The following is an 11,506-nucleotide window of genomic DNA, read 5'->3' as shown; positions in this document are numbered from 1 at the left end:
TCAACTCCCCTGGCAGTCCTTGGCAATTTGGTGATAAAATCCATGGTGATCTGTTCCCACTTCCATTCGGGAACCTCCAACGGCTGCAACTTACCATGCGGTCTCTGGTGCTCGGCCTTAACCCTACGGCAGGTCAAGCACCTCTCAACAAACCATGCAACATCCCTCTTCATACAGGGCCAACAATACTCTTTCCTCAGGTCCAAATACATCTTAGTGGCCCCAGGATGGATCGAAATTTCGACCGATGAGCCTCTTCCATCAAAATGGTACGCGTTCCTCCCACAAACGGCACCCAGATACGCCCCTGGAATGTCATAAGCCCCCGACCATCGGTAACGAACTCTGAAATCAATCCAACAACTCGCTCTTTCTTCTGCATCTTAGGTTGCACAGCCTCGGCCTGTGCCCCACGAATGGCGTCTAACACTGGAGCTATCACGGTCAATCTCAAACATACATCCCACAGCGGGGTGCTCTCCGCCCTGCGGCTCAGTGCATCGGCTACAACATTAGCCTTGCCTGGGTGGTACAGGATCTCACAATCATAATCCTTGACCACATCCAACCACCTTCTATGTCGCATATTTAGGTTGGGCTGATCCATCAAATACTTCAAACTCTTATGGTCCGTGTATATCGTACACCGAACCCCATACAGGTAGTGACGCCAAATCTTGAGGGCGAACACCACTGCCCCCAACTCTAGATCATGGGTGGGATATCTCGTCTCATGAGGCTTCAGCTGCGTCGATGCATATGCTATCACATGCCCTCTCTGCATCAGCACCACCCCCAACCCCAAAATCGATGCATCACAGTATACCACAAAGTCCTCCATCCCTTCCGGGAGGGCAAACACCAGGGCTTCGCATAACCTTTGGTGAAGCGTCTCAAAGGAGGCCTGCTTCTCGGGGCCCCATGAAAAAGCGACACCCTTCCGGGTCAACCTGGTGAGTGGCACTGCGATTTTAGAGAAATCTTTGATAAATCTCCGATAATAACCTGCCAACCCTAGGAAACTCCTGATTTCGGAGGGTGACCTCGGCACTTCCCAACTCATCACCGCCTCAACTTTGGCCGGGTCGACCGATATCCCTTTCTGGTTAACGAGATGACCCAAGAACTGGACCTCTCGCAACCAGAAATCACACTGGAGAATTTGGCATAAATCCTCTCCGATCTCAGAACTCCGATGATCTCCCTCAAATGATCCTCATGCTGCTCTCTAGATCTCGAATATACCAAAATGTCGTCGATAAATACAATCACCGACCGATCCAGCATCGGCCTGCACACTCGGTTCATGAGATCCATGAACACTGCCAGGGCATTGGTGAGCCCGAAAGGCATCACCACAAACTCGTAATGCCCATAACGCGTCCTGAACATTGTCTTCTGGACGTCCTCATCTCGCACCCTCACCTGATGATATCCAGACCTTAAATCGATCTTGGAGAACCAAGATGCTCCCTGTAACTGATCGAACAAATCGTCGATCCTCGGCAACGGGTAACGGTTCTTGACCGTCAACTTGTTCAACTCCCGGTAATCAATGCACATCCGGTGTGAACCATCCTTCTTCTTGACAAACAGGATAGGCGCTCTCCACGGCGAGCTGCTCGGCCGAATAAACCCCTTCCCCAGCAGCTCCTGAAGCTGCAAGGATAACTCTTGCATCTCTGGAGGTGCAAGGCGATAAGGCACCTTAGCGATAGGCGCGGTCCCCGGAACCAAATCGATACTGAACTCCACTTGCCTCACATGAGGCACACCCGGCAACTCCTATGGAAATACATCCGGGAACTCACGCACTATCGGAACCTCCTCAACTGACCTCGGTCTCTCGGAATCCACCTGCGTATCCATCACATACGCCACAAAACCCTTACAGCCCTGCTGTAGACACTGCCTCACCCTAGCGGCCGAACAAAACGCTGATCCAGAACGTGTACCCTCGCCATACACCATAAGAACTCCCCCACTAGGGTCTCGTATGGTCACCAGTTGTCGCTCGCAGTCGATAACCGCACCGAATTTGCTCAACCAGTCCATGCCCACAATGACACAGACATCACCCATCGCAATAGGAACCAAATCAATCGGGAACACAACACCGAAAATCTCGAACACGCACCCCCGGAGAACCTCCGTGGCATATATCACCCTCTCGTCAGCTATGGAAACTCTCAGAGGCCGACTCAATTCCTCACGACTAACACTGATATGTTGACTAAAAGCCAAAGATACAAAAGACCGACTCGCACCCGAGTCAAATAACACCAAAGCAGGTACAGAATTCACAAGGAAAGTACCTACGCGTAACATAATATAAGCATAATATCTCAACATCAAAATAAATACACGAAAGAATACGTACCAGCCACGACATCGGGCGTTGCGCGGACCTCCTCCACGGTCAACTGAAAGGCTCTCCCTCGTGCCCTTGGCGCCTCGGCCTTCACTGGCCGACTATCGGTAGCTCTGATGGCGGCAGGGGCAGATCCCTGAGGTGCTCCCTGAGCTGATCCCCGCAACTGCGGACACTCCACCTTCCGGTGTCCTGTCTGGTTGCAGTGGAAACACACCGCAAACCCCTTGGGGCAGTCCTTGGCCATATGCCCCTCCTTGCCACACTTGTAGTAAGATCCCGCTCTACAGACTCCACCAGGACCCTTGTCGCACTTCCCACAAGTACGGCCCTTCTGGCTCCCTGATTTGGGATCAGCGGGCTTGGCCCGCTTGGCTGCCGGCTGAGACTACATCGGTCGCCGATCCCTCCCCTGAGACTCCGCCTCCTCCCTGGCCTGAGTCTCTTGCTCAATCTCCCTCTTCCGGGCATTTTCCTGAAGCTCGTAAAATGTCCGGTACGAGGAGTTCGCCATGAACTCCCGAATGTCTCACCTCAAGATACTCAAATATCGGCTCATACGTGCCTGCTCAGTGGACACGTGCTCAGGGCAGAACATCGCCCTCTCGTGGAACATCCTGGTAATCACCGTAACAGACTCAGTACCCTGCTTGAGGGTCAGAAACTCCTGGGCCAAATGCTCCCTCTCCACCTGGGGAACGTACTCATCTCGGAACATGGCAGTGAACCTCTCCTAGGTCACTGTCGCAAGCTCAGCAGGCGTAAAGTGCGCCGTCACAAACTTCCACCAGTCCTTCGCTCCCAAGCGAAGCTGGTTCAGCGCGAACCGTACTCTCAAATGCTCAGGAGATGAGCAAGTGAAGAAACACCCCTCTATGTCAGAAATCCATCTCATAGCCGCCACCGGGTCCTGGGTCCCATCAAACTCTAGCGGTTTTGTGTTGCTGAACTCTCGGAACAGCAACGCATCACCACCCTGCGGCCTCGCGGCAGCAATAGCTGCGGTGGCCGCTGCAACAGCAGCCTCAGAAAGAGCGGCAGAATGCTCGTCAAAGGTCTCAATCAACGTGGTCTTAATAGACCTGAACATCTCTGGTATCTCTGCCCTGATGGCCGCAGCCACCTCCTCATGGATGATCTGGCGGATCTCCTCATCACTGGCCCCACTGCTCTCAGGCATAATACGTGTCCTCACCATGATCTACCTCTGAAATACAACATACGATAAATTAGAATCCATTCGAGCATACTCACACTCGACAACTCATTCCTCCTTGATCCTTGGTATTCCAAAGATTCTTACTTGGGTTGTACACCGCCCCGATGCTTCCAGTAGTACGGGCCCAATACTACTGTCCGCACCGTATCAGAATACACCCCAAGTCCTCCTCTTCTGATCCCAAATTCCAAGTACTCTATCATGCATAATCCACTCTCTAACAGATCTCTCATAAGCCCCTCGCTGCTACCTACTCACTCTCAAGCATCTCATAGCAGCTCACCTCTCCCTAGGCTAAGGCATCACAAATCAGGCCACTCTAGTCCTAATATGAGTACCTAGCCTACTCTAGCATGAGAATACATCATATCAATATCAATATCACATAACATGAGGGTATTTTGGGAAATCATCGTTCGGGCACGGACTGATCGTACACACAACCCTGCTCTGCGTTTTTCCAAAAATCTTTTACTCTTTTTGAAAATACTTCTCAAATCCTCAGTTTGAGTTCAAATACGCCCGAATGTGTACTCGAATCCCTCAAACCAAGGCTCTGATACCAACTTGTAACACCATAAATTTCAAAAAAAAATTTTGCATTTTATAAAAACACAAATCATTTAACACTCATAAAAACATTAATGTTTGAAACTCAATCCATGCTATATAAAAATCCCAAGATCTGATAATATAAAAATCCCGTGTGTGTGTACTGATCAAGTCGGCGCCTTCCCACGGTCATCACTAGTACCTGAAACAAATAACACCAACATTGTAAGCACAAAGCTTAGTGAGTTCCCCAAAATACCACACATAACACATATTAGCCACTCGAGGCTATAACTCTGTGGGTCCGTGGACCCTACTCTGTGAACCCTCTGGTTCTATCTCTGTGAACCTTCCGGTTCCAACTCTATAAACATGCACAGCATAAATCACATAGAAATAATGCAGTACAACACATAACATACATATAGCATACAAATACTCTGTCACATAACTCTGATTACCTACTCAAAGTAAAGTATAGTGAGAAGACTCACCTCGCGTATCTCGGTAACTCGCAAATCCCTGAAATCACTCGTGCTCGATCCCCCGATCTATAGTCCTCCTATAACACAATATATCTCTAAATAACACTTCACAACTAAGGTTGACTAACCCTATCAAGTCAACACAGGTCAACACTGGTCAATGGTCAACGGTCAACTTTGACCGGACTCGGCGAGTGCACTATAGCGACTCGGCGAGTCTATACGCATCCATTGATTCCCTGGGATCCTCTCTCGACACGTCGAGTATTTTCCTAACTCGACGAGTTCCACCTGGCATGAGTTGCGGGGCCACCACGACTCAACTCGCCGAGTCTCAAGAACAACTCGGCGAGTTCCAGCTTGACTCAGTCCACCCGTCAACCCTCTCTGACTCACTGAGTCAACCCCTTAACTCGGCAAGACCACTCGCTGAGTGGTTATGGACAATCTTCATGCTACTCGCCGAGTCTGTTCTTCAGACTCGCATAAACTCAAACTCACTCCTGAGGTCAGATCCGTTCCAATAACTCATAGATCCAGTCCTTCCAAGCACATACATCACGTAAAGTTACTATCTTGGTGCTCATGCAAAGGTTCAAAGGCCTTATTTGATGATATGGTCTCTAGAATGCTATTCTAAGCTCATGGCCTCCATTAACACTCATAAAGCTTGAGGGAAAAGAGTCTCTAGACCTCTTTGGGTCCAGATCTAAAGCACCAACACGAGAATAGGCCAATTACTCCATGGATCATTCCACAAAGAAACCCTAACTCTAAGATTTACACCAAGGACTGAGAAAGGAACGAATGGTTACCTCAAATGAAGTCTCTGAGCTCATAAATCACTGGATTAGCACCCTCTTTGGTCTCCTCTTGCCTTGTTCCTCTTTTATATGCAAAAACACCCACAAATAGTCAAGGACCTTCCTCTTCTCTCTCACAAAACGCTCAAGGACTCTTTAGGGTTCTCTCTGGGGTTGGTGGCCGCAAATGACGGCCATAAGCCCCTTTAAATAGGTCTCATACCCTGGAAATTAGGGTTTCATTAAACAGCGTGGACTCGCCGAGTCCACCTTTTGGACTCGCCGAGTCCGGACGCGAACCCGTGCCCAAGCCGCGATCATACTCGGCGAGTTTGAGCTCCAACTCGTCGAGTCTCCTCACAAATCACCAAAATTATAAGAATAAATAATACCTGGGAATCCGGGCTGTCACATCTGAAACATTATGGTACGTAATTTTTAATTTTTTGTAGGATGTCGATATGTGACATAGTTTCACTACAACTTGTAAACCAAAACTAAGTCTAAAAATTATGGCTAGGTAGCAGCAGGCTTGTACAATATGATATTAGTTTGAAGGAACTATTTTTTTAGTTATGTCATATCTTATCTTAGTTTTGAGGAAAGAATTGGTTTAATTATGTTATATAGACAATTAATTACACGTAGTCAGTTAAATATAAGTGTGATTTGTGATACGTAAATAGCCTCATAGGTAGTTAAATGTTTAATATTGGTCACCAATACTTTTACTATGATTTTAAGTTGATTTTATGTTTGTTGGTCTAGACGTCTAGTGTGTAAGTTTGGGCTTGTATTTACAAAATAGCGAAGTAGTGGCCTTATGAAGCAGCTGCCTTTCAAAGTGTGATGAAACGTAACTCATGCATCTCCTTGGGAATTGACTTCAGATGTGTAGGCCTGACGAGTATATCGAGTGTTTAAATGAAAAAGTATGTCAAAGTAAGAAGCCAACTATGTTACACATCACATGAACAGTTTTACAAATCTCACCCATGAGTGCGACCACCACCACCTACATTCGGTGGTGTTGTTCTTCAAACACATGAACACAGACAATACACTTGAACACAGATAGATCATGTTATTCTCCTCAAGTTCGACATTTCGAAATCTACGATGTTTTTGGTGTCGAGGGTTTTGTGGTGGTTGTTCTTATCTGGTGGCGGTGTCAGGGTCGGACATAGGTGGTTCCCGTGGTGGCCGATGCAACTCCTCAAAATTTTCAGCAAAAAGTAATTTTTTTTCGACAAATTTCCGACCTAATGTAAATTTTCCAGCATACCACCCCTAAAATCATATTTACTACCCCTGAGATTTTGTATTGCGTCCACTGCCACTCGGTGGTGGTGGTGCTATGGTTTGGACATGCAACGTCGTCTAGGGTGAAGATAGGTGGAGTTTGACGGCGGTTGGAAGGTGGTGATGGTGGTATAGTTCGTCTGAAAAAGATGGGTAAAGATGAACACAATGGTTGTAGGACTTGGACTTGTATTGTCCAAGGTTTCTTGAAAGTTTTTTTTTTTTTTAGAGAAATGAAGAAGGAAGGAGATAAAGTCCGAAAGTTTTTAAGGAGAAAGAAATTTAAAAATCAACTAAAATTAAAAATCATTTAAGAAAAATATAAAACATAATAAAAATGAGCAAAGAACATCTTTTTACAAGCAAAATTGGTTAAAATATCACAAAGTTTTTGAAACCACGTTGACCAATCGTATAACTTTGTCTTGATTTTATTTATAATAAAATAGTTACAAGTTTCAATTATTATAATTAAAATATTATCTTATACTCCAATAAACTAAAAATACATAACATTCAAAAACATAGATGACCGACTTATAAAAAAAACCTCAAATGTAATGCTAATAAATTGTAAAACAATAAATTTGATATTCTTATTATTCAACCACACTAAAATAGTGTAAAAACTAAAAATAACTATAGTATCTGAGAGGATATAAATTATGTGAAAAAAAAAAATGAGTCTGTTGAGTAACAGAAATTTAAGACAATTTGATATGTTGAGTAACAGAAATTTAACACAAAATTCGATGTAAAAAAAGAATTTTTAGTATCGGTTGAAGATGTTCTTAAAGATATCTATATGTTGTCTTATATAATTGTATAAGACAATGAGTTGTAGACCTAGGCTCCATTTGTCTTTATTTTTCCCTTCTAAACCAATCAAAATGCATGCAAGTATGCAACATTTTATCAACTATTCAACACCCATTAAAAGTTTTGGTCAAAGGCCATAAATGTTGTGATTGTTACACATGACATAACAATATCAACTATTCAACACCCATTACAATATCAGCTATTCAACACCCATTAAAGGCTTGGTTAATATTAGTTAGGGTCAAAGGCCATAAATGTTGTGATTCTTACACATGACATATGCATTAGATTAGACAGGCTTTTTAGGTTGTTTCTGATCATAAGGATGAAAAAGGCTTTCACATCTTCGAGATATTGAAAGCAAGTTCTTAATCCAGCTTTTGAATAATTTAGAAAAAAAAATTGTAATTTTTATCTAATTGACATCATTTTAAGTCATGGTCCAACGCACGTCAAAAGTAGTACAAAAAAATATTTTTTTTGAAGCTACGAATTGATGGGGTAAAAATAAAAGAACAAACAACCCACCAAGTCTAAAGTATTATGGCTTCCCTTTTTACTTCATAAAATCAACAAAATAAATAAACAAAATATTACCCGTATGTTGAAAATGACGTTTATTTTTCACTTTATAATAAAGTTTCAACTTTGTCCAATTGATATCAGTCTCAGTAGAGTCTCAGTCTCAGTCCAATGCATGTCAAACAATACAAAACTGGTATATTTTGTCATGTACGTAACAAACGGGGCCTACATCAAGTTCAACAATCCTTGTCCCACCTTTTATGGGTGGGGACAAAACTCAAAAGCCACATTCAGTCCCATTGACATCAGTCTCAGTCAATACATGTCAAACACAGTACAAGTTGTTATATTCTGCTCAACACATGTTTTATAGATATACCTTTCTAAACCAAAAATTAAGCTCTATACTCATTGACACGGATCCATTTTGTAGCCGACCACTTGTTCCCCTTGATAACGGGGCACCCACCTACAACAAGAAATAGCAATCTACTTTCATTTCTTCATATTACAGTTGAAAATACAATGCTATAATTGGTATGTTTTTACTAATACTAACCATGTAGACTTGAAGCATCAAGAGATGCATCGGGTTTCATGCTCCAAAAAAGCAAAGCATCTCCCATTTTTGGTTTAACAGATAAACCTTCTTTCCCACATTCAGATAATTCATTCCACCAAGGGACTGCACTTATGTTTCCTTTTGCTGATGGGAATACGGTTTCACCCCCTTCTTCAACGTCTGATCTGTCAAATGATACCACAAGTAAAAAAAGATGAGAGAATTGGAATTGGAATTCGAGATTCCATTCCATCCAAAATTAAGGTGTGACTTACAGATACATTAGAACTGTAGCCATACGTTGACCTCCATTTTTGGTGTTAAATTCATCTTGGAAGTAATCAAAGTGAGGCTCATATCTTTGTCCAACTTCATAGTGGAGAACTTGTAGTCCTTCCCCATGTTCTGTATAAAAAATGGTTAAAAAGGTTTTTTTTTACTTGATGGAAAATTTTATAATAGTTCTCAAAATAGATAGTCATTTGTTATCAAGCATCGGTTTTGAACAGAAGGGTAAAACGGTCATTTACTCATATTCAGACAGTTCATTTAGTCCAGAAAAGTAACAAACTTTGTATCCAGCACTTTTTCTCAATGGGTAAATACAAAGTAACATTGCCTATATTACAACTAAAAGTGAAGGAATAAGTAATAAGTAACTTAAAGATTGATAATGTTGTGTGAAAAGCATACCTACAGGTAAAAAGGTGAAATCTGCAATCTTTTTTTCAATGGTCCGGATCGTTTTATCACGCCCACGTGCCAAAAATGTGCCAGAACTTGTTCGGACCCTAAATGAAGGAAGGGTGAAATCTTAAGGTATTTCAAATAATATAAGGATACTATATTAGTAACAAAGATAGTAAAATGCAACTTATGCAAGAAAGTGTGTTGGTAGTTCTTGCATTTAGCATTATAAAAACATGTGAAAAGGTCAATGAAGTAAATAAGCACACCTACTATCTTTGCTTTTGCCAGTTTCACTGTCAACAACAGTTGACTTCTCCATATGAGGTTTAGCAAGGTTGATTAGATACTCACATTCAGCCTGAGTCTGCCATGAGAAATGCACAAATTTCAGTTTGGTGAGCTTTTATAAGCTATTTTTACCTTTTATTTAACTTTGTCTGATCGATCAGGTTAGCATTAAAGCATAACTTTTTTGTAACCAAACAACAGGAAGAAAAAAAGCATCTTTGCTTGTAAAAGTAGAAGTGATAGAGGAGCTTCAATTATAGATAACTCAAACTCAAGTAAGCAACTAGCTCCTTTCCAAACCAAAAAGTTGGTAAACTTTGTTAGCAGAGGCAATGAAACCCAAGTCCATAGAACATTTTTGTATATAGTCGATTCTTCTCCATTAGTTTTTTCCCAAAAGAATTTGCATGTTCTTACAACATTACTAACATGTGAAAAGGTATCTGATTGTATAACTTCAATGACAACTAGCTCAAAACTATTTTATGCTTCATAACAAAATTGAAAGGGGATATACGATTTCAATAGAAAAAACGCTAACCAGAAAATTGTGATAAATAACAGCTCTAGGCTCCCATGAGATCACTTCAACCCAATGATCTGCAGTGTCGTCTTTACTCTCACTTCTACTTTCACCAAAAACAATGTCAGCCCAATTTGATACTAAACCAGATCACAACAATAATTTCGAACAAAAACTCAAATTAAACCCGATTTGACCTGTCAACAGTAGTATGGTGAACGATGGAGCTGAGATCATGAGCTTTCGGAGAATTGCTGGAACTGTTTGGAATTGAAAGAATTCCGAGAGCGAGAAGGATTAAAACGAAGAATGAACAGATAATTGCAATTGAGAATATGAGCGTCGAGGATGAAGATCTCCGTGAAGTACCCCGAAGTAAGGATCTCCCTTTTGACGCCATTTTTACTATTTGGAAAATACAGATCGCGAGAAAAACCCTAGAATCCTCCTGATAGAGAAGAAGACTTGCTGTTGATATATGGGGGAAAACCACGTTTTTCCAATCTCATGTGCTTTGATTCCAGAGTTTATAACACTACACGCACTTTGTTTCCTTTTCTAATTAAGGAATCACTTTTACTTTTCTCATAACATCAGTTTCATGTCTTTCAAAAAGGTAAACCCCTAATCTTACACGATATAACAACTGCTATCAATTAAACTAAGGGGATTCTTGTTAAAATAAAATAAAATAAAAATTATTATTATTATTATTATATTATATAATATACTAATTTTGAGTTCCTTTTTGGGCAGTTCTATGCTTTTATTGGTGGATTTTTTTATCTTTTTTTTTTATCTTTATTTATCGTTTACTATTGACGGCATAACCAATATACATGTGTTTTTCTCTGTTGACCAGTGGTTTCAAAAATGATACATCATCGGGTTGGACGATACGTGTTGGGTCTCCATTCTTCTTCATCATGACGTTGCCTCCCTACCCCAATTACACCGTCAATTGAGTCCAAGATAAGCACACACGTACACTTCCAACTTCCTCCATCATTTCACTACCTCTCTCAGCAAAACAGTTTTATGTTGTTATTGGTGGGTTTTTTTTTTCAATAGGGTCCTTTTTTATCTTTACCTACTGTTTACTATTGACGGCATAACCAACACACGTATGTTATCCTCTGTTGATCAGTGGCTTAAAAAATGACACATCATCGGATTGGACGACACGAGTTGTGCTTCCATTCTTCTTCATCATGACGCTGCCTCCCCCACCTAATTACACCGTCAATTGAGTCCAAGATAAACACACATGCACACTTCCACCTTCCTCCATCATTTCGCTCCCTCTCTCAGCAAAACAGTTCTATGCTGTTATTGGTGGATTTTTTTTTCAATGGGGTCCTTTT

General features: G+C 42.0%; 1 protein-coding gene across 1 annotated transcript; it reads right to left on the bottom strand.

Moving 5' to 3' along the window:
* Positions 1-8,252: 8,252 nt before the first annotated feature.
* Positions 8,253-10,747, bottom strand: LOC111891383 (probable prolyl 4-hydroxylase 10). The gene is made up of 7 exons (XM_023887428.3): positions 10,340-10,747; positions 10,161-10,245; positions 9,598-9,695; positions 9,335-9,432; positions 8,917-9,046; positions 8,639-8,826; positions 8,253-8,548 (listed from the first exon to the last, which is right to left on the bottom strand). The coding sequence occupies exons 1-7, from the start codon at positions 10,540-10,542 to the stop codon at positions 8,475-8,477; spliced, it is 876 nt and encodes a 291-aa protein (XP_023743196.1). The 5' UTR covers positions 10,543-10,747; the 3' UTR covers positions 8,253-8,474.
* Between the last annotated feature and the right edge of the window lie 759 nt (positions 10,748-11,506).

This window comes from Lactuca sativa, chromosome 4, assembly GCF_002870075.4.
Source record: "Lactuca sativa cultivar Salinas chromosome 4, Lsat_Salinas_v11, whole genome shotgun sequence".
NCBI lineage: Eukaryota > Viridiplantae > Streptophyta > Magnoliopsida > Asterales > Asteraceae > Lactuca > Lactuca sativa.
Note: the sequence above shows the minus strand (reverse complement) of the source record. Positions and strands in the feature narration are given on the sequence as shown.

Coding starts and splice junctions, on each gene's coding strand:
- LOC111891383 (XM_023887428.3), bottom strand. CDS start 10,542: ATGGCGTCAAAAGGGAGATCCTTACTTCGGGGTACTTCACGGAGATCT. Junction 9,433..9,597: donor GGCAAAAGCAAAGATAGTAG/GTGTGCTTATTT, acceptor TCCTTCATTTAG/GGTCCGAACAAGTTCTGGCA. Junction 8,549..8,638: donor TGATGCTTCAAGTCTACATG/GTTAGTATTAGT, acceptor TTCTTGTTGTAG/GTGGGTGCCCCGTTATCAAG.